Raw genomic sequence first — 21,931 nt, forward strand, 5'->3', positions numbered from 1 at the left:
CAAGGGTTTGTGCAGTAAAGACAGCAGCTTTTACTGTGGAGTCTGTGATAGGTTCTGCCACAGAAAATCATATGAAGAAACTTCGATGTAAGCCCAGTGCATTCTATCAATTCTTTTCTCCTCTCCAGGGCATCTGTGACCAGGAGGACTTTTGGGCATAGTGGCATTGCTGTGCATACGTGGTACGCCTGTCCAGCACTAATAAAGTCTATCTGGGCTATGGCCATTAGCCAACATCAGTTCTACCTGGACAGAAAGCAAAGCAAGGTAAGCATGTTGGAAGTTGAAGTGAGTGTTGCAGTGGGTGAGTCCTTCTCACTCCCCACAGTCCCAGCAAGCTCAGGTTGAGATGGTGACTCCTTTCCTGCCCTCTTTCCACCCGAGATAAAAAAAAAATGGCAAACTGACTCAAAATATCTGCTGGCTTTGGCCAGAATTAGGGTATTTATATCAAATTCTTGTCGATGGGAGTGAGGATTGAGGAAAAGGTTGCATGAACTGTGGTCTTGATCTAGTGCTGCACAAAGGGCCACTCGGTACACAAAAGAAACCACCTTGAAACCAGAGGAGTGTGTGTTCTCCCTCCAATTCCTTTCATCGACCGTAATTTTAGGCATACTCAAAGCAACAGGAGATCACTTTGATCACTCTGAGATCGCTTTGAGACAGAAGAGACACTTCTCATGCAGACACCTCTCTCCATGTGACCATGTTGATGTACAACTTTACAGAGAAGACAGAGTCTGTATTGAGTGGATACCTTCTTACAGAGCTGCCTGCATTGCCTCCCATCTCTGGTAGGGTGGCAGGAATGTACAAATGGGTGAAACAATCTAAACATCAGGCTACTGCTGAAAGCACTGCCTGCATTTTCAGTCAGTGCTCTCTCCCTTGCACAGGCCCTAGCCCTATCAGGTACTTTCAATTCAGCCCACTAAACTGGCAAAAAAATATTTCTTTTTCCTGCTTTTCTCTGCTGTGTCATTTTTATGCCAGTTAAATGAAATGAACTGGCTTGCTGAAATCATTTGAAAGGCCATCAGTGTGCTCTTAGTCCAGCTCGCTCTAAACCCTTCTGACATTGCTTTCCCCATCAGGATCCTCGTGACTTTATTGTGAAGTGGGTAAAACCTCCAGATACCTTGGACAGAACACATGGCTACACTCACTTTGACCATGTCCCATCTAATGCAAAAAAACCCAGCATTCATCTTATTTGCTGTCACCTATATTGAATGTAGGTAAAAAACTAACTTCCCACCCCTGCCTAAGTGCTAGCTGGACAAAATTGCACACACACTTGATACCAAGTAATGCTTTCTTGTCCCCCTTCTCTGCTCAGCACCACCAAGACAATGCACATCCCTCTCTGACTTTCTCTCAACAAAAACAACTCATCAAACAAGCAGAAGTTTGGGGAGTTTTTTACTTTTAGCCAGATGGATTTGCTGATCTACCTGCAAGGTATTTAGGTCACAAGCAGTGAACAAACAAAATGAGATTCCCTCCTCCTCCCATTTCTTTGGGAAGAAATTGGGTCTCTTAAATGCCCAGGACTTCCCTTTAGAGACGTCTTTTGTTGTTGTCAGATTGTGTTTCAATTTGATCTCTTCTCTCACGCTCCTACAGATAGCACCACCTCTCCAGCCCTCGTTTGTCAACCTGTCGTGTCTGTGACCATGTCATTGTGCTTTGTCACAATAATCCCAGTGGTCACACTGAGGCTTTGAAGTTAAGGCATACAAATATTTGTCCCTTTCTCTTAAGGGAGCTGGTATTTTAGTCTGTTGTCCTCATCTTTGACATGATACTGTCAAGATTGATAGATGAATCTGTTTTAATTGATCTGTTCAATTCATCCTGCTGGTCACTTCAGGACGCTGTACTCGGATGTTCATTGCTTTTGGAAACCGCTAAAATATATTCTAGAGAAACGTCTTTGTTTTAGCTTTCAAGGGCTTAGACAAACATTTATTTGAGTTTCAGGTCTCATGGGTTTGCATCCCCTTAAATCTTAGCCCCTACTTCAGCTGAATCCCCAGCTTCAAAGGAAAATTTAGGTATTCCTTCCTTTCATGTCCAAACTTGGCATTTCATATAGTTTTGACGAAAGAAAGAAAAATAAAAACAAACCTAGAAGAAAAAGCCTGCTGGAGTTCACATTAGCTAAGCCTTTACTCCAGTGATGTAGATTAGATGGCAAGAGATAGGACATAATGACAAAGCAAGCTTGGACTCTGTGCTGCTCCTATAACTGGGCACCGCTTGGATCCGTACCTTTTGCACAGCTCCACTGGAAAACCTCCTTCACCTGATTGTAAAAATAAATAAAATCAACTTTGCCTTGGTCTTGACTGTTTTGCAAGGAAGTGAGGTCTCAGCCTAAGTCTTTGCAGCCTTATTTTAGGAGCTCCTGCCAGCTCATGAGTTCCTAGCATCTTGCTCCCTGCTGACCTATGTCTCCCTGCAATCGAAGCATAACGTGGAGACTGAAAAGATCCCCAGCTTTCCAAGTGATGAACGTGTCAGCAGGCAGAACTCTTGTCAGCTTCACTTTTTTCAGGAGACACAGGTAGCAGGACTTCAAGGCATGTCTTTGCTCTGTTGACTGCACTGAGTCAATCAAACATTTGCCCTAGAAGCCTTGAGAAGTCCCATTTTGTGGGAATTTCCAGCAGCACGTTCCTCCAAGTGCAAGGCTTTTTTACTGAATGAGCCAGTGGAAAATAGGCCAAGGGTTTAAAAAAAATCACCTGCAGCAAAGCCCCATCACTGTAAGCAAGAGGGGTAAATTCATCCCTAGTGTCTGTCTACTCTTGCTTTTCACTGATGGATTTTTCTTTATCCTCTGACCCTGTCAGAACAACACTGCGGATCAGTTTGGCCCCATGCTTTGAAATGACTCATGAATGAGCCAGTCTTCCTCCATGTAAATGAGACTTGGCAGGTCTGTGCTAAGTGCTTTAGAATTTGTGAGCCTGAAGGGAGGCAGGGCCCGAGGGAGTGCTAATGGGGTGTAATCCAGCCTTCCACCATTGTGCTGTCAGTGCAGAGTCTAGCCCAGGCTGCTGCTCAGTGGCCTGTGTGAAATACACTGTTGGTCTGATTCCTGCCGTTGATGAGTGGCTGTCCAAAGCACAAGACCACCCGATGATGATTGGCATTGCTGTAGGGAACAGAGGCAGCAGATGTTGAGCAGCATGGAAAGTTAACCCTGTTCCTTTCAGGAGATGTTCCATCCCCACTGTTTAGCACAACTACGATGGGATCTAAAACCTTCTCCTACAGCTTTGGCAAGTTTGGTTTGTACCCTTTGTGGAGGAAGCTTGCTCTGCCTTGCTGATCCCATCTGCTCCCGTCTGGTTAGTTTTTCCTCTCTCCCACCTCCAGAGATGACAGGCTTTGGCCTTTTATCATTTCTTCATTTGCCGTATGCAGGGCACACTTCCATGCACTGCTGGCTTGGCCTGCTGGCCAGGGCCACACCACCATTCCACTGCAGTGCCTTTGCTCAGCGTTTTGGTTGGTGCCTTGTCAGACAGGTAGAGCCAGAGCATGCCCTGATTTGCAGTCTGAGTATGAATGGAAATAAACTACAGAGCTTCTCACTGTAACTGTCCTACAAATACAGGAATACCACTACCTCACAGAGCAGGAGGGCAGGATATGCGGGTCCAGAGTTGGGATTCGTCCTCTTCCTAGACATCTACTGCAAGGACTCAGTCTATTAGGTTAGGCAGATACTGTGGCTGATTAGTAAGGCAGTTCCTGGGGTACACAAGGTACACGTAACCCTACATAAATGTAGGGTCATGCGGCAGATGTACACCTGCAGACAGCAGCAGCCTGAAGACTTGTTACCTCCAAAGATCTCATGTTGCAGCAAGACAGCAGATTATGCTCAGGCTCCTTATCAAGATTACAGCAGCAGGAAATCTTGTTAGGTAAAAAGTTACTTTCCTCTTCACCCAGAGCTAAAGCTATCTGGAGAACTTATTTCACAGACCTTATTTCTGACCAGAAACAGCAGGTAAAAGAATATAAAAGAGTGCTATCCTTCTGGGGCTGATTTTGGGGAGGAGCTGCTGGAAATGAGAAGTAACTGGTTGTAACAGTGTCAGTGGTGGGTGCCTGATATGCTCTGATACCTTGGCAGGTAGTTCAGCCTCTGCACTCAAATGAGTGAGAGCACATATCCTGTTCTTGGGGTTGTTGTGCAAATAAGCTTGTGAGGCATTTGAGTACCTCTGAATGGCAGTGATGGAGACTAAATACTCAAGAATATTAAATGATGGTAATACTTCTGAGGGTGGTTTTCATATGAGGCTCTCCCCATGAGGTCATCATGTGGAGTCTTAAACTAATCTTAAAAACACAGTGTGTAGCAGGGAGATGTTTTACTGCCCTTATTATTTCACTGATGTGCAGAGGCAGAGGATCACAAAGAACTTAAAGTTAAGTGGCTTGCCCAGAGCCCCACAGCAAATCAGTAGCAGAGCTGAAAGTGAAAATGTGGTGAGCATTCAGCCATCATTTCAGCCTAAGCTCTTGTTAAAATAATTTCTGCTTCCTAAGGATGTGAAAAAACACTGAAAATCCCATCATGGCAAGCATTCTTTGTACTCCCATCTTGTGTTAGTTCTAGTGGGAACAGAAAACTCCTTGGTACATGACATCAATCAGCTTCTGATTTGTTAGCACTGTAATTATGTGCCCATCACCTAACTGCATGACTAGAGCTGAGATTCTCTTCTGGCCTTGAGGTGCAGAGGTGAAAGCTCAGGTGAATTGGGACTTCATCATCCAGTTCGACAGAAGTCTTTGTGCAGCTGGAGAGCCTCAGCACTGTGTCCCAACAACTCTCTGGGTGCTAGAAAATAGAAATTGCAGGTCAGTGTCCCTGCAAAGCCAGGCTAATTAGAGCTCAGTAGCACAGGACTTCTGAGATTTGGATGATGGACTGAGCTCCAAACTCCTCCATCTGTGACTAAGGAGCTCATATGGGGGTCAGCAAGCAAGAAGCCAATATTCAGGTCAGTGATAAAATAGCAGCCATCTCTGTGTGCCATGTTAGACAATGAGCTTCTTCATGCTTATCAGTTCCCTTCTTATTAGCATGCCTTGTTACCTGAAGTGAATTCAACAACCAATACATTAAATAGAGCTCAGAGCACAAGCATTAGTTCAGAAGAGGCGGGAGGAAATTTTCCATGTGGACAGATTATTCCACAATGGCTTAATGAAAAGTTTCTGTATATTTTTTTGTGAAGTGCTTGGAGATGACCCCAGTCACAAATAAGAGGACTAGAGAGGGTTGTTGTGATGTGGCAGTTGTAATTTTAAGGTAATCCTAAGGCTGTACGGGTCAGAAGAAGGACTGAAAGACACCCTCATATGTAGGGTACATCTTCCTGGTGGTGCTGGGGGTCTAGATGATGGGCCATCTCCAGCAACTTTGATCAATATTTTTGATTCTCTTGTTCATGTTAAATGCCTATGAGATGCTGTCAGAGAATGGACTGGAGATAGAGAGATGGTGAGCTGCTCATGGTAGGATTTGTCTTGCAGAGGCAAGGCAGCCACTAGGAATGAGTGAGCCCAATCCTGCAAACAGCAACTGTTCTCCTTTCATTGCTCAGTGTTGTTAATCCCCTTGTCCTGCATGTTTTCTTCCTTGTTAGCTCTTTGGGCAAACCACATCTGCGCTCACTGCTCAATAAAGACAAAGGTCTTGGGTTATGTCACCTGAACTTTCTGGGCATCTTCTTGTCTCAAATCCTTCCATAACCAATGGAGAAAAGACATCTTGGGAAGTCAGCTCGTCCCTTCCTAAGACAAGTTCATGCAGTATGCATGTTTACTTTCCCTTGGAGATGCCTAGACTGTTGACATTTGGTGGTGTACAAGTGACTACTTGTGTTAGTGTGACCAGTTACTGACCTGGGGCTGACAGTGGCTTCTTACTGGAGTAATGCTAATGCTTCGAAGATGTCACTCACAGCAGGGGCATTGCATGTTGCTTGTTACCCTGGAGATGTTTTCCTGCCAGGATTTTCTTCCAGGTCCTCATGACAGCCTGTTTAAACTATGTCCTCACTCTGTCTTGGCCCAAAGCTCATTGCAGGTTTGGAGAGGCTTGGTTTGGAGAGGCTTGGTTTCCTTTAGGTGCTAGAGATGGTCTTTAGCCTTCGGGCTTTGCAGTTTACAATGTTGGCATTTTTGAAGGTTTCTTGTTGTATGTGGTAACTCAGTAGCTCCATACATAGTTTAAGAGGGGGAAAACATCCATGGCAAAGCAGAGAAAATAACAAACAACAGGAAGTGATGTCAGGAGTGCACCTAATTGAGAATGTGAAAAGTGCAGCAGTGAATACTGTGCCAGATTGCTTCTATTCATGTAAAATAATCCACGTTTGCTGTGGAGGTCTGTTTCCTCCCACAGAAAAAGGGCTTTTTTTCTTCTGTGAGCTTTAAAGAGTTGTCACATCATTACTAACTCCTGTGTCCATGTGCAGTCCAAGATTCATGCTGCAAGAAGCCTGAGTGAGATTGCGATTGACCTGACTGAAACTGGAACACTCAAGACCTCAAAGCTGGCCAACATGGGGAGTAAAGGCAAAATTATCAGTGGCAGCAGTGGGAGTCTTCTCTCATCAGGTAGGTCCTTTATTCTGTAACTGGAGAGAATATGGTGGGCAGTGCTGTGATCTTGGTATAGTGGGGGGCAGCCAGAAAGTGCAAAGCAAAACTGAAAGTCACTTCCCTTTAGGTTTTCTGTCTGTCCAGGTGTTAGTCTTTCAGCATGTTGCCCCACAAACAACACAGGCAGCAGTTTCCCCTCACTCTCATTACTCCTGCTCATGTCCTCTTTGGCCCCAGGATGCCATCTCCAACCTCTCACTTCCCAGCTGAGATCTGGTCTCTCTTCACACTTCCTGTCATAATCACACCTTGTTACCCAGCTGGTCCTAAGGCAAATGCATTTGTGAAGGGGCTCCACCCAGCATTGAGGAAGCATTCAGCCAATGCAGCTCTCTAGGGAAACTGAGACTGGGAATTGGGGATATCCCTCAGCAGTGTTCAGGCAGAGTGGCTTCTTCACAGGGTGTGCATCTGCCTTGCCTTTGTGTTGCTAGAATTTGCCTGGTGTCCCAGGCTCAAAAGAGCGCTTTGCTAGCACTCTCCAGCATACTAGTGTGGGGACCAAGAGGTTTCTTTTGTGGCTTAGAGCACCTTCCTGCTGTGAGGAAGACATAATAGACATAATCTGTGAAAGAGACCCAAGAGTTGATGTGGAGAAGAGCTAGACCATCAGACCAGGGAAGGGGAGTTAGGAACTCTTCTGTATTTCTTTGAAACTCTTCTGTCAGTCTGAACAAGCCAAACTGTGTGTCAAACAGCGCTGAATGTGATTCTAGATTGATAGTTCACAAAGAGTTTGAAGCTGCTCAGATGAGAAGCTCTTCAGGAGGGCAGAGTTGCTTATATCAAGATAATAACAGTTCCAGTCAATTAATTGTCCTCTGTTGTATCAATTTACCAAAACCAGTTGTGTACACCAGAGAATAATTTTCCTATGCTGGACAAGGGAATAAATGCTTTGAAACTGAACCCACACTGGTGTAGTATTCAGCATTGCATCACTGCATCCTTTAAGTCTTATAAAAGACACCGTTTCCTACATGGAAAATGTCCAGCAAGGGGTTAAAATGTGCAATGCTCACAGGGCTCTGGAGCAGCCTGCTGTGCATTTCCTTGGCTTGCCTGCAAACAGAGATGCCTTTCTGCTCCTTAGGTCCTCCTGATGGAGTATACAATCCACTGTCTGTGCCTCCCATGGCTCAGGGAGTTGCAATTGCTGAGCAGCTTCAGGGCTGGCGTTGGGTTGCTGGAGCTCTTTGTTTGTTTAGAATTTTTCCAGCACTCCTGCTGGAAAGTAAATAACATTAAGTACCCTAAGGAAGTTATTAAGGTCACTTCAAGATTTCAGCCTCCTGGGCACTACTTCCAAGTTTTCAAGAGTTACTTGGTAGTAATCCTGTTTTCATGTTAATACACTGACTTTTAGCCTTCCTGGGAAAAACAAACAAACAAACCACGGGGGTGTCTGCCTCTGCTCTTACACTGGGAGAGCAACAGTCAGGTGAAAGCCAGCAGAAAATTAGGCCCATAAAAGCTTTTGTAAGGATGGCACTTACCAAGATTATGCAGGTGGAAACCCCAAACCAGGAGCTTTCCATGCTTTTATTTCTGTATTTTTTTGTTCCCTGCTCAAATCCCTTCTGGGTGATCATGGGATTTACAGGCTCAGAGAATTACATTACTGACTAGAGCCATGCAAAGGCCATTGACCAACTGAGGCCTGGATAGGTGGGTTGGTCTACATGGACTGTGTGAACCTCAGTTTTGGTCAAGGTGCTGCTGGTGAGCTAGGCAAGCATGGCCCCCTTCATGTTCCTGTGTTCAGAGCTTTCTTTAGGCCCTACCAGCTATGAGGATGGGGTCTTCACAAAATGCTAAGGCAAGCTGCCACCATGTGCCTTCCAGCAGCTGTGAGCACACGTCTGGAGGGAGGGAAGTGTAGAGAGTGGATGTCAGAGGAACTCAAAACCCTGAATTGCTTCCACACAGTCACCCAGACCCCTCTGCTCCAAGTCCCCTTTCCCTCAAGCCTGACTGGCAGAGGTGACACAGCCTTGTCATACTGCCTATCCTGCTGGGCACAGTCGTTGGCTCTGTCCTGGCCTTTGCATTTCCTCCCATTGTCCGAAGATTATCAGCACACAGTCACAACAATGATGAGTTATCACAGTACAGCCTGCACACTGGAGAGAATAAGTGCAAATGATTAAGTGGCCACAGTAGATTTCCTGGCTATAAATACCCCAAATGACTCAAAAATCACAAAGGCAGAGCTGAATCTCTGTCCCCACTTTCCTACTGTTCTCTGTCCGTTTTTTCTTGGAAATTACTTGTAGCCATTTCCTCTCCATCTCCCTCCACTGAAGGGGCTGTCAGCACCATGAGGAGCACACCAAAGCTGGCCTGTCTCCCCTGGGTTTGCAGCAAGGCTACAAGGAAATATTAGTTGTTGGTTCCAGCTGTCATATTGTCTGGCCAAGATCCTGCTGTGCAATGCAAAGCAGTCACTGCCCCCCGTCACTTAGAGCCTCAAGACACAACAGCATGGAAGTGGAGTCTTATACAGGGACAGTGATTTCTCTGTGGCCACAGAATTCAGGGCCAATTGCATAAGCTCCTCCAGAATTCCCAGGCCCTTGATCTCAATCTATGCCCACTGCAGAGTTGTAAGTTTTATATTTGATGGTTCCAAGTGCATTTATGACAAGATCACTCTTTAACTTTTGACCTCATTTGTGCTCTGAAAGGGCCTCCAAAATAGGACTGCTGGGATTTAGCTCAGGGATTTTCTGCTCGAGATCTCTAGGCCATCCCTGGGCATGGGGGGCAAGATGTGCCCAGGTATAAAAGCTCTGCTTCCATACTGGCATGAACCATAATCAAAGCCAGTAGAGATAATTATTGTATCAAAATCAGGTTACATGTAAGGTGGATTTGTTCTTCAGAGCAGCCTGTGCCCTAAGAGCTCTGGAAGTCTTGTAGCTATCAAGGAGTCTCATTACTACTGGGTTATTGCTGGGCTGAACCCCAGACTGACTTCTTCATCTCAGTGGGCAGAGGAGAGGCCACAGAGGAGCACCTCTGCTTTAGCTCTGCAGATGTGTTTGAGGAGCTTCTGCTTCCCTGAGCCCCATTCCTTCATCAGTAATGGAGGTTTCCTGTTCAGGGGCCTGTTCACATTTGAAAATGCCACAAGAGAGCCCAGCCAGATGGTCCCCTGGCCCCCAGCACTCCATATTCCAGCTGGACCACCCTGGCTGGTGCTGGAGCAGATAAACAGCACCCTGACAGCCTCCAGCATGGCCTCCGAGCATGGGGCTGGTGAAGACGAGTTGCCCACAGAATCTCTTAGCACATCCTGTGAGGTGCAGCTCCAGCTGGGCTCCTGCGCACCACAGAGGATTTCCTACTTGTCTGGCAGAGACAAGAGAAAGCAGCTGGCTGGGCTTGCTGGCTGTTGTGTGCTGACATCCTGGTGCAGTGAGTCAGCCCAGGTTCTGGCATGAAGGATGTGGGGGGGACACCTCCCCTCCCCTGCTCAGGGGACAGTCTTCCATGGGGACCTCAACCAAATGCCAGCAAGCTGGAGCCAGCAGCCAGATGTAGTGTGAAGAGTTTGCCATATTTAGATGTGTTTTTGCTGGAGCAGAAGGCTCACAAAATGAGAGAAGAGTTGCCTGCATGCTATTGCCACACTACTGCTCAGCTGCCTTGTTGAATCTCCTTTCTTCAAGCCATGGTTCTGTCTGCTCCTCAGCATCACATCTATCCTCCCTGCTTGGTTTCATCTTTCTGTCTCTTTTCCAAGCTGGCTTCACTCTGCTACAATAGTGGAGGAAATGGAGACAAACAGTGAGTCACTGTTAGGGTTTTCCACTCAAAAACAGTGGCTTGCATTGCTGTTGTCATCCCTTTTGACAAGCTATAGAACAAAGCTTGTCTTGAGGCTGATGCTTGTAGCCAAGAGCCCCTGCAGGTGTGCACAGGCACATCACATCACCTTGGTCAGATTCTTTGGTGGGGTGACTCACTTGCTTAGAATCATAGAATCGTTAGGGTTGGAAGGGACCTCAAGCATCATCTAGTTCCAACCCCCCTGCCATGAACAGGGACAACTCACACTAGATCAGGTAGCTCAGAGCCCCATCCAGCCTGGCCTTAAAAACCTCCAGGCTTCATGTCGCCATCAACATCACTAAGAACGTCTTGACCTTACCAGTATCGGAGAGATCAGAAACCAGCCCGCCAGCTCTGAGGAAGAAGCTCAGCCATGAATTCTGCTGTAGGATTGAGTTGGGCAGGGAGGACTATGTTCTCTTCCCATTTCACAGGTCATGTTCTCCTGCCTATCAGGGGACAGAGAGGCCACATGTGAAGGAGACAAGCAGAGTATCCACACAGTAGTAGGATATTAAGTGGGTGTTCAGATCACCAAGATCTCATCCTATATGCCAAGGAGGAAAGGATGTGTATGACTGCCTTAGTCTTGAAACTAAACCAGCACTATCAGCTATAAAACCAGGCCCCAATTTAGCAAGCTCCTGGTGCCTAACAAAGGCCTTTTGCTTTCCACCAAGTGTGCTTTCACAGCCCTCTTATTTTTAGGGACATCAAATGGTTCTACAGAAATGTGTGTTAAAATGAGGAGTTTGGTAAATCTTTGCACAGCAAATGGGAAGAAGGCTGAATAATAATAACAGTTTCCACAGAAAGGTTCAAAATTCATACAAAGAAATTACATATTTCAGCAATAGTCCTCCTGCTTACTGCATTAGGAATTAGCTCTAATTGTGGGAGAGAAAATACCTGAGAAAGAAATGGTTGACTGGGAGGCTGTTGCATCATGTTAGGACTGATCTTTCATCAGTGTTGATGCTCCCCTTTGGATGGTACTGGGCAGCCATGACTCAGTGAGTATCACATTTAATAGGACAAATTTAAGGTAGTATCTGCTTGATTGGTTTGGATTGTGCTAGTCTTTGATTATTTCTTTGGTTGTTTCTATGGTCTTTTGATTTGTTCTGACATTTTTGGGTCAGTTGCCCCTGGGTTTAGAAGTGGGTCTGGCCACAGACTTGCTCAAGGCTGGATTAATACAAATGTGAAGGAAAGAGTCTATAATGACAGGGATAGGCACCCCAGCAATACAAAGCACTGTTCTCTGCTCCTTCACAAGCATCTTGCATGGGTGTGATTGTCTTGACTGATCAAGTTTCCATTTGCTATTCACCTGTGAGAACAAGCAGAGAACCAGCCCATAAAAATCTAATAATACACGCAAAATAGGACTCAGCTTTTAAATAAATAAATTTAAAACCCCAGGTAGAACAGAACCATTTCTGAAGGAGAAACTTCAGGAAGATCTGAAGAAACAAGTAACTCCTACAGTATGCCCAAGGGATCGTCCTAGTCAGGTATGGTCAAGCTAAAAAAATCAGCATCACAAGCCATAAACTGAGTAACCTGTCCCCAGGTGTTTGAAGCCTCACTACTCTAGAAGAGTTTGTGATGTACTTGGAAAAGTTTAATTTGAGCTGGTGCTTAAGTGCCAAGGAAAGATAACTTTGGTTTCAGCAGTAATTCCATTGCTTAACTCAGAATGTGACAGTGTGCTTCCAGATCTTCCCCAATTCCTTTGCTTTCAGGGAGGGGTGAAAAACAATGGCAAGATGTACACTCAGTGGACACTTCCACCCTCTCAGGGTGGAGACCAGTGTGATTCTCACAGAGGGTGAGCACAGCTGGAGCAGATGCCTTGAGCTGTCTGTGCTTGATTTGGGTCCGTACCAGCTCAGCCAGAAGCTGTTAGTTTCCTTCTTGTCAGCGCTGCCCGAATCAGCACGGGCGCCTGGCCAGCGTTTAGGCTATTCCTGTGCTGTGAAATGTTTGAGCATCTTTGTAGCTGCTGTGGAAACCTGCAGTGCAAAAATGAGTTGCTTTTAAAAATAAATCTGAGGCTGGTGTGGAGGTAGGGAGCAGAGAGAGGAAGGAAAGCAGAAGAGCAGTTGAAAGGAAAGCACAGGTCATTAAAATTGTCATACAAGAGGAAAAAAAACAGTGTTGAAACATCTGTTGGAACCACGAGCAACTTTTTTACTGAGACTCAGCAGTTTGTTGGCAATTCAGTGAAGAAACTGAGCAGTTCAGCTTTTGCTAGCAACTGCTCAACAGGATTACTATTACGAATTACTAAATGCTAGAGAGGGCTCTCCCTGCCAGTGCAAAAACAAGGCTCCTCTAGGAGATCCAATCAAGTTCTTGTAGCACAGATGTGTTTGCAGAATTGAGTTATGTTACTCTCTAAGGGCAAAGACAAATGAAATTAGGATAACTAAGGCTGAGGGAGCTGGGATTGTTCAGCCTGGAGAAGAGAAGGCTCTGGGGAGACCTAAGAGCAGCCTTCCTGCAGCCAGTACCTGCAGCCTACATGAAGGCGGCAGAGGGACTGTTTACAAAGGCCTGCAGTGATGGGATGAGGGGCAATGGTTTGAAACTAGACAAGAGTAGATTTAGATTTGATGTTAGGAACAAGTTCTTTACCATGAGGGGGGAACAGATTGCCCAAGGAGGAGATTGAGGCCCCCTTCCTGGAGATATTCAAGGTCAGGCTTGACAGGACTCTGGGAAACCTGATCTAGTTGAGGATGTCCCTGCTTACTGCAGGGAGGTTAGACTAGATGACCTTTAGAGGCCCCTTCCAACCCAAGCCATTCTATAAACTACAGCAACTAAACAGACATCTTACCATGAGGTTGTCCTCCTTTGTATAATGATGCTCCACCTAGATGACTTCTAGAGAGCTCTTCTTCCACCTCCCCTGCTCCATGACAGTCCAATAAAAGGTATGAAAAAGTGGGGTGGTGTTTCACAGAATAAATGCCAGCTGTCTTCCTGTATGAAAACTGCAGAAAATAGAAAGGATCTGTGGGCTTCTCTGCTTCCCCTGGGCCAATGCAAAATTATTTCACAGCAGTTTGCCTCAATCCTCCTTCAGTTTAGCTTTAATGGTCTGTTGAAATAGCAGCAATGAAAGATGAAGCTGAAAGTACAGATTTCACTCTGTTTTGCTGCCAAAACAAAGAGTTGTTCTCAGGTTTGTTCCAAAGCTCTGTGAAACCACAGCAACATTTCAAACCTCCTTGGGCTGAGTGTTTTCATGGTACACTTGGAGACCAAACTACAAATGTATCTAGAAACCCCCTTTCACCCCCATCCTACAGGTACACAGAAAATTCCTTGTAGCATCCTGTTGTAGATGATTCCTGCAGATAATAAAGGTTCGATATCTCAGTACCATTGCTCTAGAGGGGCAGATGGTCACCCCAGAGTCACCCTGGGGCAATGGGTGTTGGGACCACTGAGAATAGGAGTTCAAGGCTTTGTGGTAGGTATAAATCTACAGTACAATGCAAGATGTCCTTGCAAATCACCAGACACAATCCAAGTATCTGAATGTAGGTGTCTGGTGGAATTTTAGGTGGGTTAGAGTATCCCATTGACAGTCCAAAAGAGGTCTCACAGGGTCCTGTATCATATCCACCACCCCATGGAAGGCATCTCTGATACCTTAGACCACTTAGATATTTCTGCAACAACAACCCCTTTGCTGCTCAGCCCAGCTTAAAACCCACTGCAGAGTTTATTAAAAAGGAATCAGATGCAGGCTTAGGCTGAGCTCCGGGGCTGTGTGTGGAGCTGTAGCTCTTGTTGTCATCTATGGACAGAAATGGGATGCTGCTGCTGAATCCACCACAGATACCAGAGCTTAGCTTTCCATAAGCTTAAGGTGGATGCTTTAAACTATAGCTGTAGCTGAACAACAGTAAGCAATATGAGTTAAAAACACATGGAGGTGGCATTCACACCTTCCTGAGCTTACTTTTCAATGCACAGTGTGGCCATAATCCTTATGTCCTTACTTGGTGATGAAAGGAGGCATTCAGCATATGCAAACAAGGTGATGGGAGTAAAGTGACTTCACTACAAACTCATCCCACCCAGAGGTGTATTAAGGAGGGTGATGCACCATCACAAAACAAAATAAAATCAGGAGCCCCATCAATAAGTTCCCTTAAAGAGCTGAAGTTACAAATGTTATCGTGACATCTGAGCAACAGAGTCTTGACTTTATGTATGGACAATTAAGTAGAAGTTGCTGAGTGATTGCCACTGGAGAAGTCAAGGCATTTGGACATCCTGTTTAAATATCCTGACCTGCATCTTTGTGAGAAATACCTCTATCCCAGAAGGACCTGCGGGTTGATGTCAATTTGGTGTCTCTTACAGGGATCTTGCTAGCTAATTTTGTGCCATTACAGGCACTGTAAGTGGAATGAATTAAATGCTTGCTACTAGGATGCTTGCAGTTCTTAAGAAGTAGGCTGTATTCTTAAATGGTTTCTCTTAATCTTAATTTCCAAAAAATGCATCTCCAGGGCTTCATAAACTGCAATGGTTTTGCTATTGAGAACTTTCTTTCTAGGCTCTTTACATGAATAATTTTGTTGTGTTCATTTTTCTGGATAATGATCGCAAATGGCTTTGTGTGCCCCACTGTCCAGTCTCCCTCTGTTAGCTGAAACATTAAGAAGTTGCTGTAAACAAACATGACTGGGTAACACCTGCTTTATGTCACAGTCTGATTTCTCTTTGGAAGGACTGCAGCCAGGCTTTGGTAAAATTACAGGCACTCCAGATGTGTACTCTGCTGTCAGCTGGCCTAATGAAATCATTGTTTATTGATAGGTTCCCAAGAGTCAGATAGTTCTCAGTCTGCCAAGAAAGATATGCTGGCTGCGCTGAAATCCAGGCAAGAAGCTTTGGAAGAGACACTGCGCCAGCGCTTGGAAGAGCTGAAGAAGCTGTGCCTTCGAGAAGCGGTAGGCAATGGACATTCTATGACCTGTGACACTTTGCTGCTTGCATTGCTATAATATGCTGGTTGTTTGAAGGTGGTGAGGAGTCAAGAGAAGAGATGCCTTCCATAGTCATCTTTTACAAAGCTCATGGTACAAAGCCTCGGGAAGGTCCAATTCTTTCAACTCCAGACTGCAATCTCATTTCCCTCACAAAGGGGAGGGTACCAAGTTGGCTTGGGGCTAGGATGGTGCTCAGCATCCACGTCAGCGGTTTGAAAGCATGTGCAAGGTGCATTCAGCCAGGTTTCAGAGGGAATACACAGCTTTTGACTTCACTAGTGAAAAAAACGCCAGACTTTTACACTTTGATCTTGGAGCAGGCCTGACCTTACATACTCTTCTTCTGCCAGCATGTTCTTACATACAGCAGATAAGGTCTCATCTGTTCCATGTTCACTTCCTTCATCCAATAAGCTCTGACACTGATGGACAGGAATGGCAGTGTGGTGGCAGACCTTGCAAAGAGGAACCACTGTGGTCTTTTCAGAACATGTAGGACAGCTCAGGAACTCATCTAACCATCGCACTTATTTGCCAGTTCACTCTTGGAGTACACAAGGAGACCAGTTTAGAGAACAATTTAATGTCTGGGGAAATCACAGCCCTGCTGCAGATGGGCAGAGATTAGCAGCAGCATACACTCAGGTCATTCAGCAATCCTCCTTTGTTTACTAGACATGGAAATCTGAATTTAATAACAAATCATGATGTGTGACACAGTAGGAAGTTGGGTGTAGGCAGTGGCACCTACATCTTCCAGTTGTTCCTTGATATTTGTTGGGTATCTTGCTTTTGACAGAAATGGGGAAAATAGGTGACTGATGCAGTTCTCACTGCAACTTGTTCAAGTGAATCCATAGTTTTAGCACCAGGGAGCATGAGTTGTGGAACATCAGCAGAAATCTCTGCTGCCCCAATTCCCATCCTTTACTCCACCTAAGCAATCCTTTTGGTTCTGGCTGCCTTCAGCAAACAACTTGCGCTGATAAAGGTTCCAGGGATCAGACTGGATAAGTCCCTTTGAGTCCAAAGCTCATCTGCAGGAAGCAGTCACACACTCTTTGGGGACTGATGGACAAGGTCTGGAGGGCTCATCGTGGAGAAACTCACCACCTGAAGCTAACTAACACTGCCTGACTGCTGATGACTAATGCCTTGCAACAGCATCATATGCAAGGGAAGATGTCCCTGTGACAGTTGCAGGAGCTCACAACCCAGCACCTTCCCTTTAACCCCAGCCCAGTCTGCAGTGTGGCCTCAGGCACTTTGCAAGCAACTGGGATGCAGTCAAAAGCTCCCACAGGGCCATGGAGCTGGTGGTAAGGAGTAATACCTCCTTAATGTGCTGCAGCAAGGCTGACCAGAGCCCATCTGTCAGCACCTTAAGAGCTGGTGGAAAGTGTTCATGCTTTCCAAGGGTGATCCAAGAGAGGTAGTTGATGGACACTTGAAATCTGACCCCATCTTGCAACCCTACAGCTCATCCATCAACAGCCTGTAGTTTGAAGTATTTCCTGTCAGGCTGCCCTTCATCCTTTCTGCTTTGGCATGGGAATGGCCAAAACAGAGGGAAAAGGCATGAAACCAGGAGAGGAAAAAAGGGTTAAAAGTGGGGGCATAATCAAATAAGCATGGCCAGAGCCATTCCTAATAGTGGCATCAGGTTACTTCAGGCCATCACTACTCCAGTTACTTATTAATTTAGACTACATTTCAGTACCATGCCTGTGAATACTTTTCAGCAGCTTGTGGAGGCAGTAGCCTACATTAATTTCAATCTTAGGCATTTTACAGAAGATATTAACTCTTTCCTCACTGCCATGCTTCATATTAAGTTATGGGTTATAAAGAAAATATCCTTGTTTCTCTGAGGAAAGGATACAGGAGTCTGTGTGTCAATGCTGTGCTTAAAGCCACATCTCACTAGAAGGAAGGCATTTTGGAAGAGAAGCTGAAATAACCCAACAAGGCTGGCTGGGGGACATTGCAACAGTGCCTCTTGCAGAAAGGAGTTGTGCACATCAGCTCAGAGCTGTGCGCAAACCGGTTTTGCTGGGAATTGCTTAAAGGAAAGATTTGAAAAGGCCAGATCCTCGTTTCCTAATGACCTGAAAAGAGTAGAAAGAAAAACCCCATTAGGGAGCAGGGGGAGAGGCCAAGGCAGGCAGGGGCCTGAGCTGCACACTTGCGTTAAGGTCAGCTGCTGTTCTTTGGGATTCAGATGATTTAGGTTCCTCTGCCAGCTGGATTCTCTCGAGGCTGATGCTAAGGAACACAAAAGCCTTTTGTCTTTCACTGGGAGACTTTTGAGTACAAGGAGCCAGGCTGTGCTGGTAGTGAGGCTCCTGCCTTCTTCTGTAGTCATTTGAATGCCTTCAATTCAGATATTTGTGGCTGTATGGTGTAGTCCAGGGAAAAAAACCCACAGCATTAACATCAGCAGTGGCACTCGCTGCCTCCTGTGTTCCAGTTATTCCTCAGTTCTGTGAGGTTTGCTTCAGATTTTGAACAAGTCTTTGCAAATAACCCCATCAGTCTGACAAGGCATCGTTTAATATTGTTCCAAAGCTGCCCATGACGTCACTGGGAAGGGGCTCTGATACATGAAGTGTTATCAGACAGGTAACGAGGTACCAGGAACTGCTTTTAGTGACCATTTGCACTGCATTCTTCTCAGACACATCATGAATCAGGTGGAAATGTTTTTCTGTGCAGGTCATAACCTGCAGGGCTGTAGCCAGTGAGGCTTTCTGACTCAGCAGACCTGCATCCTGCATGAAGGCTCTCAGATCTGCTCACCCCACTCCCAAAAGTAGCTCAGCAGACAGAAGCTCTTTCCTGCTCATGCTGCAGCAGAGTTGAAAGGATATGTGCTGCAGTCTTTTCATCCCCAGGCCTCAATACCCTAGGGATGGCCACCAACCAGAGACCTAGCCTGGCCAGGCTACAAAATTCATGTATAGGTGAAAGAAAAGCTCCCCACCCTCAGTGTCAGGTCCTGGGACATGTTGGCAGGGCTGGGCTCCCTCCTGTATGTTTGTCAGCTGGCTGAACTCGATGTGTTGTTGTTAATGAAGGCCTGTCATGTCACGGTCACAGTTCAAAAGCAGTGTTGTGCTGCGCTCTGCTGCAGGATTTCCCAGATCACTAACAGCATTTTCTGCTTACAGGAGCTCACAGGAAAGTTGCCACGAGAATACCCCCTAGATCCTGGGGAGGAGCCACCTATTGTAAGGAGAAGAATAGGAACTGCCTTTAAACTGGATGAGCAGAAAATCCTGCCTAAGGGAGAGGTAAGGCTGTGCCCTTCCCTTCCAGTCCCCTGTCCCCATCTCAAGTCTTTAAGAGATCCACCAGGCATCTTACAGGAACCATCAGTCCTACAGTCATTTTTGCTTCAAATGGCTATAGTTGGTCATGGTGCCTTCTTTTAATATTGATTATAACAGGGAAGCAGTGAGAGAGTTGCTGCCCTTAGCTCAGACTCGCAGAGTAAAGGTTAAACTCTCACGGGTCAACTCTGACTTTGCTACAGGTAACAGAAATAGCCTGAATGACCGATTCGACCATGGCAGTCCAAGTGCTCTGTGACTTGTGTGAGTAGGGAGCAAATCAGGAGCCTCTTGAGCCACATGAGGCCTGCTGCTGCCCTGTGCTGTTATTGCAAACAGCCTTTTGTTTTCCGTTTCAGCAGCAATACAAATTCAGATCTGCCCTAACCAGGGAGAAAAGCATCACAAATATCCATCTGAGCACTGCAAGAGCAAGATGAAAGAATTTTGCTCCTCAGTCCTCAAACAAAAGAGCCTTCATCCCTACCTATGGGGAGCTGGAATTATGTTTTTCTAAGTTTGCCAGGGAGTGTTTGTTCTCTTCCCTTGCTCCCACAATGAGCTGGGTCAGTGCCCTGAACCGTGGCTGTGAAAACAGGCCTGCAGCAGCTGTAAGGCGGGACCGGATTCACAGAACAGCTATTGTCTGCAGAGACACATTTGTCTCAAGACACTTGTGTGTATTCCAGTCTCGAGTTTCCTTTTTATTTTCCTAAGAGGAGAGACTGAAGCTGGTGTGACCGTGTGGTTTAAGGCTCGGTTCGGCCAGGGAATTAACTGTTTGTCGTTTTGTTGGCACTTTCCTTTTGCTGAAAAAACATAAACAGCTAGAGCTCTTTAGTTTTTGTTCTCAATGGAGCCTGGGAGAGGAATTCCACTGAAGTCAAATATTCATGAACTAGCACATTTAATTAAGCTTTTCAAAGGGAAGCATGGCTTAGCTGAGTTACTCCTAAAACCCCTGCAGTCTGTTGGCTGCTCGGTTATAACCTGATCTGCAGCCTCCTCAGACCTTACTGCTACAAGACTCCAGTGGCGAGGTTGGGTGAGGAGAGCACAAAGGTAAAGCAGCTCCTCCTCACTGCAGACACTCTGCCTTTTGGCATCACCAATCCAAAAGGCTGACTCAGCCTTTCTATACCTCCCTTTTCATCTGTCAAACTTGAAGACTCTGTTGAAAACCATAAATTTCTGTTCCCGAAGAATGGTGTTGAGCTGCGTTCATTTGGCTGCCAGTTTGAGAGCGTTTAGTGAGGCCAGCAATGATTTTCTTGTGCTTTTCAGCAAGTGCCAGAAACTGAATTGAAAACAAAAGGTGAAATACTCCCTCAGTCACGTAAACTCAGAACTGTTATTACCAACTATGACAAGCATCTGAAGCAAGACACTTCCATCTGAAGGCAGGTGATAGCCCTCATTTTCTGAGGCTTTATTTACAGGGGCCTCACTGGAAGAAAATAGACAATTATGGCCAGGAGAGAAATTACTTTTTTTTTTCTAAGATATAGTGAATGATTTAGAACTGAACTTGTGAAGGCCTGAAATGACAGCTCACATCAAGTTTACCATTCATTTAGTAAGAGTTTTGTCAGAAGAAGACTTGCAGGGAAGGGTCCTGTTGTATTTGTTGGTATCACCTCTACCTGGTCTGGAATTCCTGACTCTGGAAAGGATTTTACCAGAATGCAGCAAATCAAGTTCCAGGCTTTAAAGCTCCATGGCATTAAATTCACTTTTAATAGGTTTGGCACTGATTGAGCTTATAAACGCTTCAAAGAAAAAGGAATCTGTTAAAAATGTGGGGGGTGGGCTCAACCTTCAGTAAAGTGAGGGAAATTATAATTACAGTTTTAAGGCAATGCTGACTCACCACTGACAATAAAGGGATTTTACTTTTTAAGCCAGAAGCCCAGAACAGAAACTTCAGAGAATGACTTCAGTCTGATTAATTCCCACAGCATCAGTTCCAGCAGCATTCACTGCTGCTAAACAAAGAGAAAGGATTTGAGTTTGCATAATGGGGATCTCCCTGAATATATGGCTACCAGTGCTCATGACCTGAACTCCCACCATTCCCTGAAAGTCAAAAAGCTTGTCATTTTTTTTCCCTAATGCGTAAGGTACTGTTTCCCCCTTTCTAGCAGAGTAACTCCCAAGAAATGCATTGAGCTGGGGAAGGTAGCCACATCCATTGCAGATTAGCAAGGACCTTTGAAGCTCACAGCCTGGGGTCCTGGTACAGATCAAGAAGCTCTGTATCAACTTCTGCATTGGCATAGATTGGCCTAAATCCCTTGACTTGGGACAATAACTAAACATCAGTAGTTAGATTTCAGGGTAACACTTGGTTGCATTTGCAAACTTGGCTAAGACCATGTAAGGGCTAATGTTCAAGATACTCATCCTTGCTGTTACACATTGCTTGCTCTGAAATGACCTTCCTGCCTCAAGAAGACCATTTTCTGGTGCACTCAGTTGCAGCAGCCCGTAATTACCTCAGCCCTTACTCTCCCTTGGGTTTGATGTCCATATACCAGGGATGAAGGGCCTATCTTTGGCCTTTTTTACCCCAAAGTTTGGGGGGTGCCAACTGAACCTGTCAAGAAGGTTAAAGATGTTGCATCAATGCATAGCACTGATACCAAATGGGGCTCAAATATGGAGATAAGAAACTGGGAGAAGGAGCAGATGGGAGGCAGATGTTGCCCCCAGATGGGTGTGAAAGAATGGAAGTGTCAGCCGTAGAGCACCATTGAGCTAGGCCATACTGAACTTCATAAAAAGCTAAACAGAGTAGCAGAATTAAGGTTGAAACATGCATGTCCTCTTTTTATGAGTCATCTCTTCCACCAGCTGTGTGTCCAGTCACTCATGAGCTAATTAAGGTGAGGTGGGTATGCTCAGGGAGGCCTTGAGATGAAGGGAGCAGCATGATTGTGGATGTTTTGCTGATGGAGAGCCTTGCCTACAAGCCTCTAGCCCAGGTTCAGGGGAAGCTTTCATACAGCTGGACCAGGAGATTTTGGTGGCAGCCAGAAT

The 21,931-nt window shown here is 45.6% G+C and overlaps 1 protein-coding gene across 5 annotated transcripts in view; it reads left to right on the top strand.

Annotated features, from left to right (window-relative positions):
* FRMD4A (FERM domain containing 4A) overlaps nt 1-21,931 on the top strand; it is a 306,449-nt gene that overhangs the window by 269,172 nt on the left and 15,346 nt on the right. For all 5 annotated transcript variants that reach the window (XM_068168119.1, XM_068168108.1, XM_068168113.1 and 2 more), the window contains exons 13-16: nt 129-267; nt 6,516-6,657; nt 15,388-15,521; nt 18,731-18,853. In XM_068168119.1, the coding sequence (XP_068024220.1) occupies nt 129-267; nt 6,516-6,657; nt 15,388-15,521; nt 18,731-18,853 (538 nt within the window). The remainder of the gene's footprint in view (nt 1-128; nt 268-6,515; nt 6,658-15,387; nt 15,522-18,730; nt 18,854-21,931) is intronic.

This window comes from Melanerpes formicivorus, unplaced genomic scaffold, assembly GCF_026170545.1.
Source record: "Melanerpes formicivorus ecotype bairdi unplaced genomic scaffold, bMelFor1.0.p_v2 SCAF_3, whole genome shotgun sequence".
In the NCBI taxonomy this organism is placed as follows: domain Eukaryota; kingdom Metazoa; phylum Chordata; class Aves; order Piciformes; family Picidae; genus Melanerpes; species Melanerpes formicivorus.